Source organism: Sarcophilus harrisii, chromosome 4, assembly GCF_902635505.1.
Source record: "Sarcophilus harrisii chromosome 4, mSarHar1.11, whole genome shotgun sequence".
In the NCBI taxonomy this organism is placed as follows: domain Eukaryota; kingdom Metazoa; phylum Chordata; class Mammalia; order Dasyuromorphia; family Dasyuridae; genus Sarcophilus; species Sarcophilus harrisii.
In genome coordinates this window covers 143719673-143741081 of record NC_045429.1, presented here as the reverse complement: position 1 = coordinate 143741081, position 21409 = coordinate 143719673, and the positions used below count along the sequence as shown (strand labels likewise).

The 21409-nt window shown below is 35.1% G+C and overlaps 1 protein-coding gene across 1 annotated transcript in view; it reads left to right on the top strand.

The window, feature by feature from the left end:
* UST (uronyl 2-sulfotransferase) overlaps positions 1–21058 on the top strand; it is a 374901-nt gene extending 353843 nt beyond the window's left edge. Inside the window, exon 8 of the mRNA XM_003769536.4 lies at positions 15945–21058. Coding sequence (XP_003769584.1) covers positions 15945–16228 — 284 coding nt within the window. The 3' untranslated portion in view covers positions 16229–21058. The remainder of the gene's footprint in view (positions 1–15944) is intronic.
* The last annotated feature ends 351 nt before the right edge of the window (positions 21059–21409 follow it).

The window sequence follows — 21409 nt, the reverse complement described above, 5'->3', positions numbered from 1 at the left end:
TAATGTAGAGAGAGATTGTAATATCTATCAGTCAATATAATCCTGACCCCAGTGAAATAATAGATCTGTTAAATAGTACTTTAAATATGCTCAGAATGTATCTAATCAAAACTTTTTTGATTCCATATTGAACATATCTGATATATGCTTTGTGGCACTGGGTTATATCATTCCTTACCCTGTGCCTTTTCCAAATTCTTCCCTATATCTGGAATATTCTCTTGCTTCACCCGTAGATTCCCTCATTTCCTTCAAAGCCTACTTCCAACATGAGATCTTTCTTTACCTCTCCTCAGCTGATAAGGGAAAGGGAGGAAGAGCATGCAATTGTTAAGAAGTGGATGGAGAAGGGAAGAAGAGAAGGGAAGAAACAGTTATTCTGTTCCAGGCACTATGAAACTGCGCTAGGTGCTTTACAAATGTTTCATTTGTGCCTTAATTTTATATTTTTAGAATTTGTTTTATAAATTCAATACTGAAATCTTCCAAGGGATCTATAACTCATTTATTCTGGTTTCCTTCAACATATAAAAAACACAACTCATACAAGCCTACCATCCTGTGCTCTCTTGTCTTCTGTGTCCTAGAAGTTTGAAACTGATACCCACTCAACAAGCAGCAGATCTTTCTCAATCTCTCCTGACAGTTGCTCACTATGGCCTTCTGCAATTTTGTATCTATGTTGGAAATAAGGAGGGTATCATGGCAGAATGCTAGCTTTAGAGTCCAAAAGACCTGGTTTCAAGCCCTATCTCTGACAGTGCTGACTGTGTGACCTTGAGCTTATCATTTAACCTCTTTGTGTTCTAATTTAACTTCCATCGGTTGAGGGATTTTCCCAAACTGGGAATCATTCATGTTAATGAAATTGCATTCCCTATCCTAGTTACATGCTAGTAAATATTTAACAACTGGCTCCTTCAAAGGAAAAAAAATGTACCCATGATATAATTTTAAGCTTAATGTACATTATTAACATTTTTCTCTGTTACTTTCTCAAGTCTAGACAACTAACAAAACAATAAATCAGTCCATGGCTTGTCACACTGACAATTTAATTATCAGCTTTCACAAACTAATTCAAGTTGGCTCCAGTACACCCCCAAAGCCTATCCATATACTTTGTAAATATATGTGTCTATGTTCATTTCACTTTTTAGGATGTAAGCTCTTTAAGATCAGGAACAATTTTTTGATTGTGTTTCTATGCCCAGTCCCTAGCATACATTAGGCAGTGCCTAGAATACATTAGATATTAACAAAATTATGTGTTAATCGAAAAAATATTAGACCTGAAGTCATGAGGCAATTGGGTTTGAATCACAGTTCTATCTGTGTAACCCTGCAAGAGTCACTTAACTCTCAGCATTGTATCTTTCTCTATAAATTGAAAAACTCTTCCCAGATTAGTCAGAAAGTTCAAATGAGATGTGTGTGTGTGTGTGTGTGTGTGTGTGTGTGTGTGTGTGTGTGTGTTTGGCAGTCCTTAAAATGCTATGCCAATGGGAACTATTATTATATAGAAAGTCTTAAAATGATGGTACAGTGTCACTATTTTACATTAAGCTTCAGATCACAAAGGGTTAAATGAGTTACTCTGTTTCAAATTGAAAAAGTGCCTTGCTCATAGTAGTTACTCAATAACTATTTGTTTAATTGAATTGAATCAGACAGTGGACAGTGAAAAATGGAATTTAAGATTCATTATTCTCCAGCTTCATGATCGAAAAAATGCTGCCCTCCATGAAACCAAAGAGCCTGTACATATTGATGAATGAATATAGGCTTTAACTCTCTGAATTTCAATGACTACAGATAGTTCAGATACCAAATCAGCCCAGCACAGGCAAAAGTAAATCATTTGGTAAAAACGCCTGAGGAGCAAAGGTTATTACAAAGTCATAAATCAAAGAGCATATTTATACTCAGTTACACTGTCCCAAATATGAGAAATGTAGAGAAAAGGTAATGTCTCTAAAAAGTGATTCATCAGTTACTCAGCCATTTGACATTTTTATGATATTTGAAGAATACTTCTATGATAATTCATATAATTCAAAAATCTGTAAAACTGATATATTTATGTATCATACTATTTTTTTTTAGCCAGTTGACTTGCTCAGTCTAATACTTATAAGAAATGATAGTAGTGTGTGTATCTGTATGTTTATATGAAAATTCATCACTTGCTTAAATTCAGAGAAACTTGAGCTTTTCAGTTTAATACTATCATTTATTTCTTCTCTCTGCACCCCCCCCCAACCAAACATCTGTGAATGTCTGTCTTCTGAGCATATTTTGAATAGGATTATGAATTTTTCCCATACTCATTTCTCCTCCCTACTTCTCTCCCAGGGAATTAAATAGTTTTTAAAGCTAAACATCTCTGTAGTCAATACCCCCTACCAGATATTTTACCAGGAGACCTTTCTGAACATTTAGCTAGCATCAAAGCATTTTGATTTTTAATTCTTCTTTGATATTTTCATATTACAAAACTGTGATTATGGACAGAGAAGTCTCTTCTGATCTCTGCAAAAGAAGATATATAATCTGTTGTCCCCCATAGGAAATGGATTATGCTATTTTATTTCAGTAGCCTCATATCCTTTGATTTTTTTTTTTTTTTGGCCCCTCTGCTTGAATTCTTTCATAATGGTTCTGATCTCTCTCCAATTCTTGAGCATTTAGGTTGTTTAGCTGTCCTAAATTACTTTGCATTTATTAATACAATTCTATAAATGTTGTTTATTCATATGTGTACACATGTTTCAAAGTGGTAGGTTCTAAGGACAGAGAAAACAGGTATTTTTAAAAAAATTTTCACCATTAAACCCCTAATCCCACAGCGCCATTCGGTGTTCCATTTATGTAAATGCTTTCAAAAATGTTTCCTATTTTTGTTAAACAACAAACATATCCTCCAATTACCATAAATGTGTAATATCTTAGTTATGTTTTGATTTGGAGTTTCAGTACTTGCAGTCAGAATGCTTTTCTTTTTTTCATGGTAGAGGGAGAATTATGTCTCTGTACTTCTTTTATTAAATAATTTGTCTCTGGTATGAATAGGCCATCATAAAGCATTTGTTAGGGAGCTTAATATTTACCTGGAGCTGTGCTAGACTTTAGGGATTAAAAATACCCAGAATGAGTCAAAAAAAATTTTATCACTTTCCCTCAAATAGATAAAGAGAAACGACAAATAAAGTCATATTTATGCCTCCAACTAGTTAGCAAATAGTCCCCTTGAGTTCAACAATTGTTTAGTGTTCTGTTTTGTTTTTGTATAGTGTGTAGTACAATATCTTTACATGTATGAATGATATATATTGTGTGAACATACACATATATGTCTATGAATGTACACATGTATGTACATATTGTACATATGACTCAAAGAGCATTTTTTTCTTTTTCTTTTTATTTGGTGATGCAACTAAGATTAAGTGACTTGCCCAGGGTCACACAGCTAATAAATATTAAGTGTCTGAGGCTAGATTTGAACTTCGGTCCTCCTGACTTTAGGGCTAGTATTCAATCCTTTTTACTATCTAGCTGCCCCAACACATTTTTTTCTTTCAAGAAATAAGAATTTATTCCCTTTTATCAGCTCACTTTAATAAAATATTGACCTTATTTCCAAAATTTAATTAGACTATTTTATAACTTATCCCAACTTCATCTTAGAGAAAAAACACTCAGAGTAGGTTAATATTTCCAGCTTCAAGTCAATTTAGCCTCTAAAGCCATTCTAACAGCTTTTCCTCAGCTTTCCCCTTGCTTAGTGTCAGAGCATTCTTTCACCTCCTCACAGCTGCTAGCAATCTGTCACTCAGCTTAAAGAATCATCCTTTTGACTGCCTTCCTTCATAGTCTGATAATAAAGTAATTTTTCACAGGTTTCTGGGCCCTCAATCTACCATTTTTCTCCTTTCTACATACCATATGGTGCTATATTCTGGAAGCTTCCCATCCTTTTTTTTTTCCTAAGCAGAATGAAGAAACTTTCTTCTTTACTGAGAGAGAGAGACAGAGACAGAAAGAAAATGCTGTCCTCCTCCTTATTTCCAGAAATAATTCAATGACAATACTTGTTTCAACAATTCTCAAACAACTTCAACTTGCTTTCTTTAACATATCTCCAATTATATCAGAACAGTTTCCAGGCAGACATTCTTCAAGATCTTTTTTTGTCATATTCCACATTTTTTAAAAATCAAGTCTCTTGTACCACTTAAACTTCCATGAACTTAAAATTCAAAGCATGTTATCTTTAGTAAGTCTTAATAGCAAGCATCAACACCTTTCTCTGGTAGAAGATGCAGTCTCCTGATCTTTCCTCTGCTGATCATTTTGATGACACTTGCATTATCTTGTTCAATGTAAATTATTCTATAAATAAGCAAATTGCTAAAAACAAAGAAACAACCTCTTGCATTATTATATTCCCATGCAAAGAAGCATTTTTCAGAGTCATTTTGTTCTTTTTTACAGGTCACTTTTCAAAAGTATCCCTGACTTGCTCTCAAATACACAGAATGTATTTTGAAGCATCTCTTTGAAAAGCTTAAGTTGCTGATAGGAGGAAGAGGAGGGATTCATTGTGGGCAAGCTTACATTCACTTTCAACCAAGTGAAATCTAGTATTTGTACAACAATTTTGTAAGTCTGTAAATCATCCTGATGATATGGGTTTCATTTTAAAGTTGCAATGCAAAGTCTTCTGTAGAACTGACAGCATCCTTGGAACTTCATCTGACACTTTCCCTGCTAGGGAATAGGTTATTTTGAGTAGCACTTCTTCTTAAAATCACTCCTTAATGCCTAGACAAAAGATTAAATATCTCACTTATCTTAATGTCTAGGTCTTCATAAACAGCTACTTCATCCAAAGCCTCTCAAGGATTTATCAAAAATTTACCATGTTTGACATTCCATAGAGAGCATACGGATTATTAGTTTTGATGACTAACAACCATCTATTCATTCAGCAATAAAGTTCATATTCAATAAATATAACAGAGACATGGGAATAATAATAATAATGTTCTGACAAATGATATGAAGACTGACTCCTTTTTATAGACCTCTATCAACAAAAAGTTCACAATATAAAAGACAAAGAATATTTCATTGCCATCACTTATCAAAAAACAGATCATTTAGTAAGTATTTTCACTGATGTATATACTTACAGATTATGTTTATTGAATTAAATGAATATGTCAATCAGGTTTCAATCATTGTTTCTTAATCAGTTTGCTATGGGAAAAATGTGAGAGAAAGGATGTGGTTATTTCAGAGCTTTTTTCTGACTGCTTTATGAGAAGAAACAAATTACCTACTGCCAAGTCCGACCTAAATGTCAGTTCCCTTGTTATTACCTGAAGCACTCTTACATACAGATGTTTTTGAAAACATATGGCTTTATCATCCTGGTGACATTCTTAAAAGATGATCACACCTACGGTCACTACAAGAACTATAGTTTCCATCCCATAGGTGTCCAACTTTACCAAACTACTTGCTCCTTTTAGTGTGCTTTTTCAGATGGCTGTACAAAGAAGGCTCATGATAAATTGAATCCAATCCAATCAGTTTTTATCATCTGCTGTATATATACTAGGTACCATACTAAGTGATGGGTATATAAGATGAACATGAACCAGACTCTGCCTACCAGGATTCATATTTTACTTAAATAATGCTTATGTTCTCTTACATTAGGAGATTCCAGGCACTTTCCAACAAACAGTCAATCAATTGTTCAGCATTTTTATATATCAGGAACTGTGTTACACACAGGGGATGCAAAGAATGAGACAATAATCATCCTCAAGGAGCTGATGTTTTAACAAGCATCAAAACAAACAAAAAATAACAAATCTCCTCCATGTTACATAGAAATAACCAGGGAAGAAAAGGTTCATTTTGCAATTCAAAGAACTATAATCCTAATTTATTTTTTCAATAAGTTCACTTATTTATTTTTGCAATTATTTATGTTTTTTTGCTCCACATAGATGACTGCAGAAACTTCTATTTACTTTACCAGACCTCAATACCAGGTCTGCCATGAAGCCCTTTTTGTTCCTTTCTTCCTTCTAATTGGGGTACCTCTGCAAAGCTGGGCTTAGCATCCCATTGATCATTTGAGTGACATATCAAACGAGGGCCCTTCTCAACCCGTACATCACTGAAAACCACAGTGACATATATTTGCTTCCGTTGGATGCAGCTGCAGGAGAGTCTGCACACACTGTAGCTATATTTCATGGGTTTGAACTGTGTGGCCTCCCTCTGTAATTCAGGAAATGAATTTACTCAATCTGTGACAAGCATCATGTTCACACGGTTTCAGGACGGCCCAGCGTGGTGTGGGGTTTTATGGGATCAGCAACCATTTGGCCAGCCTTCAGATGTGTGTGGACGCTGCTTTCTTTCTATCACACATACGCTCCAGCTAAAGCCAGGCTGACCTTGACTTTCATCACAACTATTTCAAAGACCAAGTCAATATTATCCCCTTTTTGAGTTGGAAATTTCATGAAATTTACTTGACCCAAACACAGCAGTCACCCTTTTTTAGACAAGCACAACATCGAAAAGTTGTATTTGGAGGCTTCTCACTTCCATTCCTATGATTAGCTTACATTTGAAAATGGTGATGATGATGATGATAATGATGATGATGATGATGATGATGATGATGATAGTTAACATTTATATAGCACTTACTGTATACCAGGGACTGTGGTCAAAGCACTTAACAATTGCCATCCCATTTGATGCTCACAATCCTGAAAGTTAGAGTTCATATTATCCTCATTTTAAAGTTGGAGAACCTAAGGCAGGCAGACTTGGCCAGGATCACACAGCTAATAAGTGTCTGAAGCCAGGTTTGAACTCAAAAGTCTTTCTGATACTGAGCTCTGCATTCTATCCACTGACCACCTACCATATGATGCTTCTGTTTCTTGCCTACAACAAAATGTGGTTATATTCTTAGTTATGAAACTCGGATTTTTTTCTAAGCAAATAATTTCCAACAAACTAAGTTAAGATCACCTTGAAATAGAAGAAGATAGAGACCCTCTCCTATAGATTTTGGTCTGTTTCAGGTATGTACATTAGGAAGCAATTAAAAGAATGATTATTCTAGAAACCATAGAATTTGAAAAATATAATAAAAGTGAGTTGGTGAAGTTTTGTGATTTTGCATATGGCCAACCATCTTGAAAGTCATAAAAATGGGGCCCCGTGCTCTGGTGCAACAGCTGGGTTTACATAGCATTTCCAAAGTGTTTATTCTGGCATAGAGCCGGGCCTACATCATTTTTCCATTATGCTTGTTTGACAGATGAAGAGAGGTGGTAAGGGTGATTTCAAGGAGCAGTTCTGTGATTTCCTTTTTATTTACATTTAAAGACCTTTTAAGAGCACTGAAGATTATGAACTAGTCCAAACATAATGTTACTGCAAACTAGGAGAGGACTATTTCTTTTACAAAATACCCAAGTCCTGGGCAAGAAAGTTAAGTTATGGCCTTGGCTTAAGTCCATTTTCAGAATAGAATCCTTATGATTACCCCAGCCTTAGGCAAGGAGATTACTAATCAATAGTTTTAATTGTTACAGTCAAAAGAAATCTTTCTAAGATTTGCTTAGTGTAACATGTATACAACCTCAAAATGCCCCACCCAGATCATGAACAGCCTGTTGGCTATCTGGCTAATCTATTAGCTGGCAAACACTCCACTACTAAATTAAGGGGTGTGCTAGAGCTGACGAACTGGCTAGTGAAAGCTGTCCTTGAGAAAAAGACATCTCAGGCTCCATCCATCTGGATGTAAGACTAATCACCTGGCCTTTTCCAAGCATATATGTATATTATCACTCAGTTTTGACGTCTGGTGAAAAATCCATAGTTTCAATTACAACCATGGCAGGCTTATTTGCCACTGGGTCAATATTTGCTTTCTAAATGAAGCATTTTATTTTTGCTAATGGGGACACAGAATTCAAAAGCACTGAAAAATGAGGGCGAAACATTGAGTAAATGAACCGCATTATTGTAACAGCATTTGGTCATGAACACAGATGTTTTTGCTTTAATAGAATTGGCATTTGTATTAAATGGATGCAGGCAGTGGTACACACCTGAACCAGGGTCATTGTCTGAGAGGAGGTCCATGCATTTTTATATATATATACTTATACATATGGTGGTGTCTTCCATCATACCTTTGCTTCTTAAGCATTAGTTGTCATTGTTGTTCAGTCTTTTTAGACATGTCCAATTCTTTGTGAACCTATTTGGAGTTTTCTTGGCAAAGAAAGTAGAGTGGTTTGCCACTTCCTTCTCCAGCTCATTTTACATAAAAGAAAACTTAAGATAAACAAGATTAAGTATCTTGTATGGATTAAACAATAAGTGTCTGAGTCTGGATTTGAATTCAGGACTTCTTGACTTCTAGTTTCCTTAAGCTTTAGTAACTGTCTGACACCATAATGCAGTATTGTTGGTTTTTTGTTTGTTTCTTTGTTTTTCAGAAAGGCCAGAGGTAGAGTGAAGGAAAATTAATAGCACCACTTTTCCAGAACTAAAATTCCTAAATTCCTAATTCCTAAAATTTAGGAATTTAGGATTCCTAAAATGCATCCTGAGTGAACTGTAGTATATTAACAATAATGATTATGAGAAATGATCAGTTCAGAAATGTGCACTTGAAGTCTCTCTGTGGAGTAGAGACCACATATACTTTATGCTTGTGGTCATAAAGGAGGATATTTAGTAATATACGTGTTACAGATAAATAATGTCATTGAAAAAAATGATTTGTTGTCGCCATTAATTCCCTTTTACACATATTAGCTACCTTTCACATATATTAGCTACTCATTCCACACAGTGCTATACAAAGCAAACTCATTAGGTATGGTTCCTCCCATTTAAAGTAACCTATTCTCACCTTATTGATCAATATATTTTAGGCAACCTTCTTTTGAAACTGCTTCCATTATCTGTGGCATAATTTTTTTAACTTTTTCCAGTTTCAGCAAATCTTAAGATCTATTATATGAAATAAACTTTAAACTCAAACCTTATTGTCTCAAATATGACCATTTACTAAGTGATCATGGATAACTTCTCAGTTTCTGTATCTATTAAATAAGGATGATAGTATTTGTTCTGCTTTCTTTAGAGTTGTTAGGAGAAAGTTTCTTTTCAAAGTGTTAAAAGCTATAAAAATGTGATGATAGAAAAAAATTATCTTTTGTGGCTATGTTTGAAACTCAGTGGAGTTTGCCATTTAAAATAGTTAACACTGAGGACATTTTTTAAGGAAAATGGACATTTTATTTATGCAATGGTTGGAAGAGTAGATATTATCACTAAATAAGATTTTCCATGGTATCTGGGACCTACATGGATCACTTGAATGGGGCGTAACAGAAGCCATAACATTGATTTCTAGTGGCTATTTATTAATAAGGAAGCCTATATGATACTAAGAGTTTCAGAATCCTTAAAAAAATCTTTCTTACATATTTTAGTGCTCAAATATAAATAAGAGAAACAAACATGGGCCATTAAAAAAAAAAAAAAAAACTTTATGCTACAAAGGCACAAATTCTTTTTACTACTTCCTTAAACAATGTCTTCTTTGTCTCAAGATAAAAAAGGATACAAGTTCATTGTGGGATTATTTACAGTCTTTTTCTTAGTTCCTCCTATAATTTAAAAGAAACTCCTTAGGTCATAGAGTTAAGCCTTTCATTTAACAGATTAGGAAACTAAGGTCCAGAGAGATTAAGTGACTTTCCTAGAGTCAGAAATTGCAAATATCAGAAGAGGAACCTCATCTTAGATCCTCTTTCTCCAGGGATAGTACACTTTCCACAAAACTACACTGGGTTTAAGTTTCTTCACTTCTTGGTTTTTGCTTTTAAAAAGCTCATCTCTATTTAGGAACAATGCTTCATTCCCTTTCTCCATCCCACCACAACACTCTCATGTTCCAGCTCTACAAAAAACAATTTTAGTAATAAGTATATTTCCTAAAAATGTTTGTTTTATGAATTGGGCAGAATAATCTCCACTCTAAAGCTCTAATACCTTCCTTTAGAACCATTTATGGAATTCAGGCCAGAGTTGGATCTTGCTTCAAACAACCAAGCTGGTAACTTACTCAGATCTATGTTATGTTTGGAGGGAAACTCTGGGGTTTTCCTAAAATCTGGAGTACATAGCAATGAACTGACTCACCTGTCACACTGACAGCACAGAAGGAATACATGGACAAGCTTCTAGTGCAGTGTTGTTTTGGATTTTTTTAAAAAAAGAATTCTTTATTAAGCATGACTCATTGGCTTTTAGTCCATCAGAACCACCAGGTCTTTTTCACATCAATTATTGTCTAGCCACACCTCCCTAATCCTGTAATTGTGGAGTTATTTTTTTTAAAAACCCAAGTGCAGAATTTTAGATTTATCTCTATTATGTTTTATTCTATTAGTCTGAACCTATTGTTCCAACCTTTCATGATCTGGAGAGATCCCAATTTTGTCATTCAGTTTCTTAACTATCCCTCCCAGTTTGTGTCATCAAGAAATTCAGTAAGGAGGCCAGCTACCAGGCTCCTTTCCACTCACAGAAAAAGCACTGGAAAAACTATCTGCTAAGTTGTAGGAAGGCTGTTTGAGTGGAAAGAATAGCAATGTTGGTGAAATAAATATATTTTGACATATTAAATACTCAAGTTCCTCCACTAGCCTTTCAATGGAAAAATCAATGATTTGGGGGAATTTTCATAAGCTCCATAGGCAGTGATATCTTTCCAATTTTAGTTTACATTTAAATGGGACCTGTAGTTTCATTGACATTTAGGACTCTCATTGAGGAAAAGCTTCCCGATAGTAGAAGTCACCATATTCCACAATATATCTTCTGACCTATAGTCGTCTTACAAAATATACCCACACTCTTAGTTAGGATCTTACCACATCAGAGATAACTGAAGTGGAAAGCCCATCTAAAATCCTCCTGTCCTCCACTCTTGTCACTGGCTCTGTATAACAACTAATTTAAACTGCTTGGTTTGTTGCATATTGATGGTACCACCAATCAGTTATTTTGTAGAAGGAGAATTGTTCGCTATACCTTTCTAAAGCTTCAATATACAATGCCTATGTCAAAAAATACTCAAATGCATGAAGAGTTAGCACATAAATTCATTGTCTATCCACACAAAACAAAAGAGATAATGAAGTATATTATTCACATAATTGTAGGCCCCAAATAAAACTTCTTTTTTCCTAATATTATGTAGATAATGTTCTTAGCTCATCACTATACTTTCAAAGATAAACAGCTTGTGATATGAATAGATTGCATTGTGAATCAGTTGATAATAGTTGATCCCCTACAGAGCTGAAAGTATTTTATTATAAGCAAGTCTGATTATTCAGGTGCAGGGAAATTGTGCAAATATAGCAAGATAAGTGACTCCTAAAATCTTGACATATTCAAAGAGCAAAATTCACATCCATATTTAAATATAAACTTTATGTAGAAATCAAAGAACCACAGAACCATAGAATTGGAAAGGAAAATGAAGGCCATCAGGCAGCTAGATGACAGAGTGGATAGAGTACCAGGCCTGGAGTCAGGAAGACCTAAATTCAAAACCAGTCTCAGAGACTTATCAGCCATGTAGCTCTTTATTAAGTAAATGAAATTATTTAAGCTTGTTTGCCTCAGTTTCCTTATCTATCAAATGAGTTGAATTAGGAATAACAAACCACTCCAGTATCTTTGCCAAGAAAACCCTAAATGAGGTCACAAAGAGTCAGACATATGAACAGTAAACGGAGGCTATCAAGTCCTACTCAGGCATGATCAAGAAACATCTTCACATATAATTTTTTAAGTACATAAGAATATGGCAACTTAAAACTGATGTAGAGGAAGCAGGTGGCACAGTGAATAGAGAGCTGGACTTAGAACTGGGAAGATCAGAGTTCAGTTCCTAAGGAATTAAAAGGAAGTGTGCCATTCAGTCCACATCCTAAGCCTCTGTGTCTATATAGTGTGAAAAGCACAGAAATAGACATTAGCTGTGCCAGCCATAGGCTAGACACTGAACCTCAGTCTCCACATCTATAAAATTAAGATAATAATAGCACCTGCCTCATGGTGTTACTGAGGATCAAGTAAGATAACATATACAAAGGATTTTACAAATCTTCAATGGTTTTATATATATATATATATATATATATATATATATATATATATGTATATATATGGAAATCCAGCCCTGTTATTTTCAATGTTTCAGTTGTGATTTCTGGATATCTTATTCCCCTCTGTCCTGCTCACTCCACATTATGGTCTTGTATGATTCAGGTGCCCATGTATAAATTCATCATTCTAGAGCTAAAAGAGACCTCAGATGCCTGATAGTCTGACTCCTTTTCAAAGAGAATAAAGAGATTCAATAGGCTTTGTGATGCTCAAGGTCACCCAAACAATCAGCTTCAAAGGTGGAGATGAACTTGGGTTCTCTGATTCCCAACCATGGTATTTGTTCCTGTCCCATATTGCCTTTCAAGCAAAAAATAATTTCTGCCCTCAAAGAGCTTACAAACCTAATAAAAATATCATTCTATAAAGGGAGGCCTTTTTATCAAAGAGGTTTTCCCTGCATGCCCCAGATTTTTCAAAGGAAATCTGAGACTTAGAATTATAGCATACTAAATCACTTTACCCAATACCTTAATTTTCAAAATGAGAACTCTAGGGGTATCTAGGATGTTTCTTATGGTAAAAAGGAGAGAGATAGATAATGGAACTCATTTCAAAAATTTGCATCAGGACTTTTTGGGGGGAAGCAATCAAGGTGAATGGATTTACCCAGGCACATACAGCTAATAAGTGTCAAGTGTATGAGGCCAGATTTGAACTCAGGTCCTCCTGACTCAAGGGCTGTGTTCTAGTTACTGTAACATGTAGCTGCCCCTACATCAGGACTTTTTTTATTTTGCTGCTGACTTATTTTGTGACCTGTGTAAATGACTTGTTCTTTCCAGGTGTCACATTCCTCATTTTGGGTTTTTTTATTTTTTGGTGTTTTATTGTTTTGTTTTGTTTTTTGCAGAGCAATAGATATTAAGTGATTTGTCCAGGGTCACACAGCTACTAGGTCTTAGGTGTTAAGTGTCTGAGGCAGGACTTGAATTCAGGTCCTCCTGACTCCAGGGCCAATGCTCTGTCCACTGTACCATCTAACCTCCCCTATCTCGCTCATTTTGAAAGTTAAGGTATTGGGTAAAGGGGTTTAGTATGCAATGATTCTAAGTTCCACATTTCAAGTTCCTTGAAAAAAGCTGAGGTATGCAGGGAAAATCTCTCTGGTACAAAGAGCTCCCTCTACATAATGTTATTTTTATTAGATTTGTAAGCTCCATGAGGGCAGGAATTGTCTTTTTGCCCTTTTTTACGTCCCTTCCACTTAGCACAGTGCCTGGTACAAAGTAAGACGCTTAATAAATGTTTGTTGATTGATTGATTGATTGAAGAGAGTAAAGATGACAATTATTCACTCACTCACCAGGTTCCATCATTATTTCCCTGATGAGCCTTCCTCCCATTCTAAGGAGGAAAAATTGGTGCCCTGGTCCATTCATGTTCTTGGGCTTCTGTGTCCACCTAGTGGAAAGCACAGTTACCACAAAACCGTTATTGAAAGGAAAGCCTGCTTCTTTATAAATTAACTTACAAAATATTGGCAAGATTGAAACAATTAAACAGATTCATTGCATTCTTAGAAATCCTTACGCTTTAGTTTTTCTATAGCATCAGGGGAAAACATTGATTTATGAAAGAACCTTAAAGGAGAGAGGTTGGTATCAAATGAATGGCTCAAATAAGAGAGTGCAAATAAATTTCTGAGTTTTATCTTTCTCCGACTTCTTATTTAACTTTAAGAAAATCTCATGAACCTATTTTTGAATGTTATATATTACAAAATCATGACATATTGGGATAAGTATAAAATCTTAGATTTTTTAAAAATAAAATACTGAAGCATATACATCAGCAGAGTCAGGAGGAACCCCAGAAACTGTCTAATTCCATTCATACTTGAACAGCAATGCTTTCTATAATTTCTCTGGCAAGTGATCATCTAGTTTCCCCTTAAAGATTTCCTTTGAAAAAGAACTCACTGTCTCCTCAAGCAACCTATTCTACTTTTTATGGGCTCTGATTGTTTAATAAAAAATTTTCTTTGTATCAAATCTAAATCACTTCTCTACAACTTCATCCATGGCTCTTGTTTTCTGAGAGCAAACATACTAAATCTAGTAATTCCCCAACCATATGTCATCATTTCAATACTTAAAGACAACCATCATGTGAAAATTCTATTTTTTTCTATGGCTAAACATTTTCATCTCTTCAAATGATTTTTGTACAGCATATTCTTCAGTTTGCCAGTGTGGAAGCCAAAATGGAGGAAGGAATAAAGAAAGAATGTAGGTTTTAACATTCTCAGGCATGAGTTTACTTTCCATTTGCTTTGTTGCAAAAAGTTTCTTATGTATGTTACTGTCACCAATTCCTTTCATCAGTACACAAACATAAATCAATAGTCACCTTTGAATGGAATGATATAATTGTGTTATGCATTATACTTTGAAGTCTACTATCTTGCTTTATCTACTTTGAAGTTCTCTCCAGTGGCACTGATCACCATCCATTCATCCTTCCCCTTCTAAGTCAGCCAGCAGAGACTCACTTAACATGCAAAAAAATCTTCCTTCCTTTCTCCATATATTATGATCTCCAAATTAAGGAAGCATTCTAGCTATCCATTTGTCATCCCTCTCTATAATCTGACTACCTTCTTTTCTTTTCATACAAGTCCTTGATAATATCTGTTAGATCTATTCTTAAGAGTTCCTCATTGGTTTTATGGTTCAGCCTATATATAAGAACCATGCCCATCTACATTTCTATCTATATAATTTTCTTTAAAAAAAAAAATTCTTTGAGGACTATTATAGTCCATTACTTATTGTAGAACATCAATACCAACTGAATATTCTTTAAAAGATGGAACTTTTTTTCATGCACAGGGTATTTAAAGTACCTATGTTTTTGGTTTAAATTATTATAAAACATTAAATACTACATTTTTTCTCATCTTTGGTGGGCAAGATCATCTAAGATAAAATATTTAAAGAATTTCAAAACTGCTGGTTCTACATTTTATTGTGAAACATGTTCTTAAATGGAAAGTACTGAATGTCATGTATGTTATAATTAACTAAAATTTAGAATGTTCTTTATGCATGATATGTTTAGCCAGCTAATGTCAATATTCACAATGAGACCAATATCAGTATTTCCTAGGTAATGTTAAGAACAGATCCTCTCCTCCTGTTGCTTTGTCTCTTAACTACTTGTTTCATTTACCATTAATAACATAGAATTCTAGATTTTATTATCCAGATAAAGTTGATTAATAAATTTGGATTTTATATTTTTATATATTTGTATGAATATACATATACATACATACATATATATTCATGTTTACATTTTGCTTAGTCATTTCAGTCATGTTCAACTTTTCGTGACCCTATTTAGAGTTTTCTTGGCAAAGATACTGGAGTGGTTTACCATTTCCTTCTCTAGTTCATTTTACAGATAAGAAATTGAGGCAAACAGGGTTCAGTGATTTCCCTAGGATCACACCAATTAGTAAGTATCCAAGGTTGCATTTGAACTAACAAAGATAAGTCTTTCAGACTCAGATCCAGCACTCTATCCAATGCACTGTGTGTATGTGTGTAGGTGTATATGTGTTTATAATATAATATGAGTATAATATTTCTGAGTATATACTGATAAGCTTCTGGTTTCTTTTTCAGAACATAGGAAACTTGGGAACATGACTGTGACAGTAAAAAAGACCGTCCCTTCTCCTGAGGCCATTCAAATTCTCTACCAACGCATGAGATATGAGTATGAATTCTACTACTTTGTCAAAGAGCAGTTCCACCTGCTCAAGCGCAAATTTGGACTCAAATCTCATGTCAGCAAGCCACCTGTGAGACCACAGTTCTTTATTCCTACTCCACTGGAAACTGAGGAACCAATAGATGATGAGGAACAAGATGATGAAAAATGGTTGGAAGACATCTACAAGAGGTGATGCAAAGACCATGTCAACATCTAATGGACTCATCCCTCTTTCTTGAGAGTTTATTTGTTTGTTTCAAAAAGAATCCATAAGGGACTAAATTAATGCACAGTTGCATTAAAAAAAACATTCCCACATGATGGGGTGAATGGGAGATACCCGGTTTTGCGGGTTTTATTTGTTTAATTTTATTGTCTGTTTTTCTTGGCTCCCTAGGATCCTTTCTAGGACAACCTAGATGGCTCCAACTCAAAACATCTCATCATAAAATAGCTTTCCTCAGTGTGTTTGGGAAAGGCATTCTGTCTTCAAACAGCCTGCCATTTGCAAAATAACTTGTACAAAATATCAATTGCCTCCATGGTAATAGAGGCATCTCAATCCATCTCAACAAGAATACAAGTCAGTTTTTTCAAAGTCCAGAGCAATTTAAAAATCATATAATCGTCCAGGTCACAAAGGAAATAAGACAGCCAGCTTAGGTCACAATAGAATATAATTAGGAAGCATTTCCTAGAGTGAATTGGACCCATTAGTATGGATGAACTTTTGCCTTGGAAGGCCCAAAATTTCAGTTGGCAAATTGTCTCGTCAGTACCTTTGCTCTTGGGAATGAGCACAGAACAATTGCATCGGCATAAGTCTTTAAGCTCTTTGTGCCGAACAACCAACCAATTCCATGTTCTGCACTATTTTAAAAGTTCAAAATACATGCTAGCTCCACTGAGATAGCTAATTTTTAAGAATATTACTCATGGATGATAGTCACATGAATGAGAAAAGAAGTCATTGGGGGATCCCTAGGAACATCTGAAGTCTTTATGAACAATTATGAGAAGCACTTAATGAGGTTTTGTGGCTTGAGGGTTCATTAGGAAATGGACTTAATCTCAAAGTATTTCTAGACACTATAAATATCCTTCCTCTTTGCATTGCTTTGAGATGAAATCCTAAATTACCACCTTAGGTACAACACTTCATGCCTTCTGAAGAAGTCCTACCCTTAAGGTCAAAGTCTAGTCACAGTGACTGATTCTAATCCTGCTAATAAAAGCAAGGGACCAAGGAAAGGTAAAGCTTCTTTAAAAAATAAGAGTTAAAAATCTGATGAGACTCTCTTGAACCAATTAACATCAAAGAATTATAAAGGCAGAACTAAAAAGGACCTTGGAGATTTATCTAGTCCAAGGGTTCTTAGACCTTTGTGTGTTATGGACCCCCTTGGGCAGCCTAGTAAAGCCAATAGACTCCTCAGAATATTAGCTTTAAATTTATAAAATGAATCAATTCAAATATAACCACAAAAGTATTTTTAAGTCCATAGACCTTAGCCTAAGGGCCCCTGATCTAATCCAATCCTTTCATTTTACAGATGAGAAAACTGAGACTCAAAGAATGGCCCAAAATTATAGAGGGATTAAGTGGCAAAGTCAGAATTCTAACTCAGGTTCCCCAGGACCAAATCTAGCAGTCTTTCTACTCAATCTCCAATACTAATTCAAACAAGTTCTCTAGCACCAAATCTAGCAGTCTTTCTACTCAACCCTCCATACTAATTTTGTCTCTATTGCCTCAGTAAGGGGTTACTTTCATAGACAAAGGTGATAACTTCAGTAGAACCACAGTTGGTCCCTAGCAAAAGAAATAGTCTTGTACTGATCACCTCCCCAAAGTAGCTTTTCCAATAGAAGACCACCATAACAAGATTTATGTGACACTAGTTGAGAACCCATTGCTGAAATATTTTTCCACTGTCCTTATTTCTAATATTATACAATGTGAGATATATTCTTTTGAATTAAAAAGTAAATAATTCTAGGAAAGGTTAAATTTTACTGAAAATTACTTGAAAACAAAGAGAAGGGAGTATGAAAATAACTCTTCCAAGCAGGCCTGCAGATGGCAGCAGCAGCATATTAGTGGGGTCCAGTTTATACTAAATCAAATTTGGGGCTTTTTACAAACCACATATCTTGAATTTCTGCAAACACATATAAATCATTCTTGGTTCCTCCCTCCACCCCCCACTTAAATTGGACAGTAGTCAAGACCTAAAACAAGTCATTTTACAATAGCAAAGCTACTTTATTATGAGATGTATTAAGAAGTCTTCACATCCACAGGAAATCAGCTTGGCCTTGGACTAGCATGTCTGTCTGAGCGTTACTTGGCATTCTTATGGGTGTGCTTTTCCATCCTAAGAGGGATGTAGTTAAGAAGAACTGTAGTGTTCAAGCAAGATAAACATTAGAAGAAATGTTCTTAAAAGAGAAATGTCCTTTGTGCTTATTTAAGGGACTTATACACTACCATTAAGGTACCCTAACAGTTAAAAAGTGGCCTGGCTAATAGTCAGGGTCAAAATGAGAATCTGCTGCCTTGTAGACTTTTAAGTGGTTTCTATGAAATTACACGTAAAGAGGAATTAGTTTACACACTGTGGAAACTTATGATCAAATAAGAAAAAAGTATCCTCCCCTTTAACATGAACAAAGATGATTTAAATCATGCCATAAACAGAGCAGTGGAGTAGCAAGTCATCAAATTCATTTGGCCCTTTTATGGCACTTGCTTGGAATTTAATTCCAATCCATTAGTCAACTTCTCCTATCGATTCAAAGGCATTTCTATCTTGACCACTTTATTACAAAAAAAGCAAAAACTGTTGACTGATTTACTTGCTGGGCCTTAATGTTATTTTTACCTAACAAACTGCCTCTAAGTTATGCGTCTTTCTCCCTCAAAGGCAAGGTACTCCGTAAATTTATTTGGCACTTAAGGAAAAGTCTCTCTGGCTCTGGGCCCACACACGGTTTGTACATCGTGAAATATATTGTACATTTTACATAGTTTAATTTAAAAGAAAATACATGTTAAGCTGGTTAATCTTTGACTGCCTTATTTATTATAACTTTTCAGCACATTCCAAGGTTTTAGTTACTCAGGAAGGAGTTAATTAAAATGATTTTATTTTAGTCTGCTGAATATTTTTTAAAAAGCAAAAGTCACTATTATGAGCCTTTAGCCTACTTTGTGTTGAGTGCTGTGTAAGTGCTTGTAAATCTCTTTTTTTAGAAGAAAAAAAAAGTTTGGTGTTTGACATTAATGAAAATAAGAAAACATATAAGGAACCAAAACATTAGCTTAGCTGAAATGAAAGCAATCTGTGTTTGAGATGAAATGTTCTTTAACTTATTCAGTACCCACATTAAGGGTAAAGGAATATAAATAAGTTGCCCCCCCCCAGTCTATTGATAGCTGAAAATAAAAACTTTCAATTCCATATAAACACAGGCCTTCAGCTTCCTTGGTTGGCCAGTCTTTCCTTCCCTTAATGTGATATTGAAATGAGACTCTACTTTGTCTGTAAGCTTTCACACAGACATCAAAAGAATTGATTGAACACCTGGTTGTTTTCTCTACATGGAATAATTGGTTTAATTGCTATTTCCATTGAATCAGCAAGTCATTCCAGTGTCAGGAAATCTCAGCCTGAATCACAATATTTTATGCCCATCAGGTGAATAACTTCCAAGCCTATACATATAAGCAATTATAAGCAATAAAAGGTAAAACATTTCTAGCCTTGAATTGACCACCTCAAACCCTTCCCTTTAGAGCAGGGATGGGGAACCTTTTTTTCTGCCAAGGTCCATTTGGATATTTATAACATCATCTGTAGGCCATATAAAATGATCAATTTAAAAACTCAAGTAGTGGAAGATGGTTGGACCTAGCTTTCAGCTCATCATTGCCTGCAGTTACCTTGGCAAATAATTTCGCAGGCCATGGGCCAAATGTTCCCGACCTTGCTTTAGAGGAACTGAACCTTAGAAGGTTGTACTTACTTTCCTGAGCTGAACAGTAATGATAGCAGAAATGCACTGACTGGAAAGTTTTATTTCTGGGATTCACTGAAACTTTCACAAAACAGAAAATGGCTCTATATGTGTCTTGGTCACCATAAACATGAGGGTATTTGGTGAGATCTTATTTAAACAGTGTAATGTTCACTTCCTACCAGGGAAACAATCTACCATACATTGACACTAACTGGAAGAATAAGTTATTGTTCAATCAGAAAGTGCTTTGTGATAAGAAAAAATAAATTAGTTGAGTCTCCAATGATGAGTATTAAGGAGTGGCCTTTCCTTGCTCTTGAATGTTGTTCTGTAATCCAGAACAATAATAAGGATCTGAGGGGTCTTTGAATGTACTCCTTTACAATGAAGTAAACCAATAAGCAGTAACTGCAGTGAAAGAAACTCAGGATGTTTGAAATTAGGGTGATGTAGGGAATGGTTTGATTTGTCCATAGGTTTTATAATCAACCAAGCCAGCATTTATTAAGTAATTACTAAGTGATACGTACTGTGCAAGGCACTGGGCCTTTGATTTTGTTGTACAGGAAACTTCAAAGTGAAGAAATTCCCTCAACAGATGCAGTTCAACACTTTTTTGTCAAGTTAGTCTTAGAGTTGCCTAAATATTAAGAGAATAAGTGATTTGTCTAATCTTTTACAACAAGGCTATATCAGAGGAAAGATATGTATTCAGGTCTCTCTCACTTCAAGATCAGCCCTCTATCTATTATATGTGTATAAAGAGAGAAATGGAGGTAGAGAAAGAGATATAGAGATATCCAGAGGCATATATAAAATGTATATAACTCAAGGTAAGCTTGAAAAGGAAGACCCTCACAGTGAGGAAAATCAAGAAAGGTCTCACACAGTCTTGAAAGAAACTGAGAATTCTAAGATGAAGAGATAAAGGTGAGGAAAATACTATCCTGGGAATGAGAGATGGCCAGTGCAAAGTCAAGGAATCAAGACATGGATTGTCTTATGAGAGGAAAAACAAGTGGGCCAATATGGCAGAACCAGAGAGGAAATGGAATAAAGTAATATGTTAGAAGGCAGTTGTGAAGATCTTGAAGTTCCATACACAGTAGTTTATTTGATCCTAAAAATAAGAGGAAGTTAATGGAGTTTACTGAATGGGGACAAGGTAAGTAACATGACCAAATCTGAACTTCAGGAAAATCACTTTGATATCTATAATGCCCCTCTTTGTGTGACAAAGATTTTGTTGGGGAGTTCTTTGGGGATAAAGTGCTCAGGTTTTGCTATCCTATGAGGCAAGTGACATGAAGAAACTAAATGGGATGAACATTTATGATCATTCAGAAGAAGG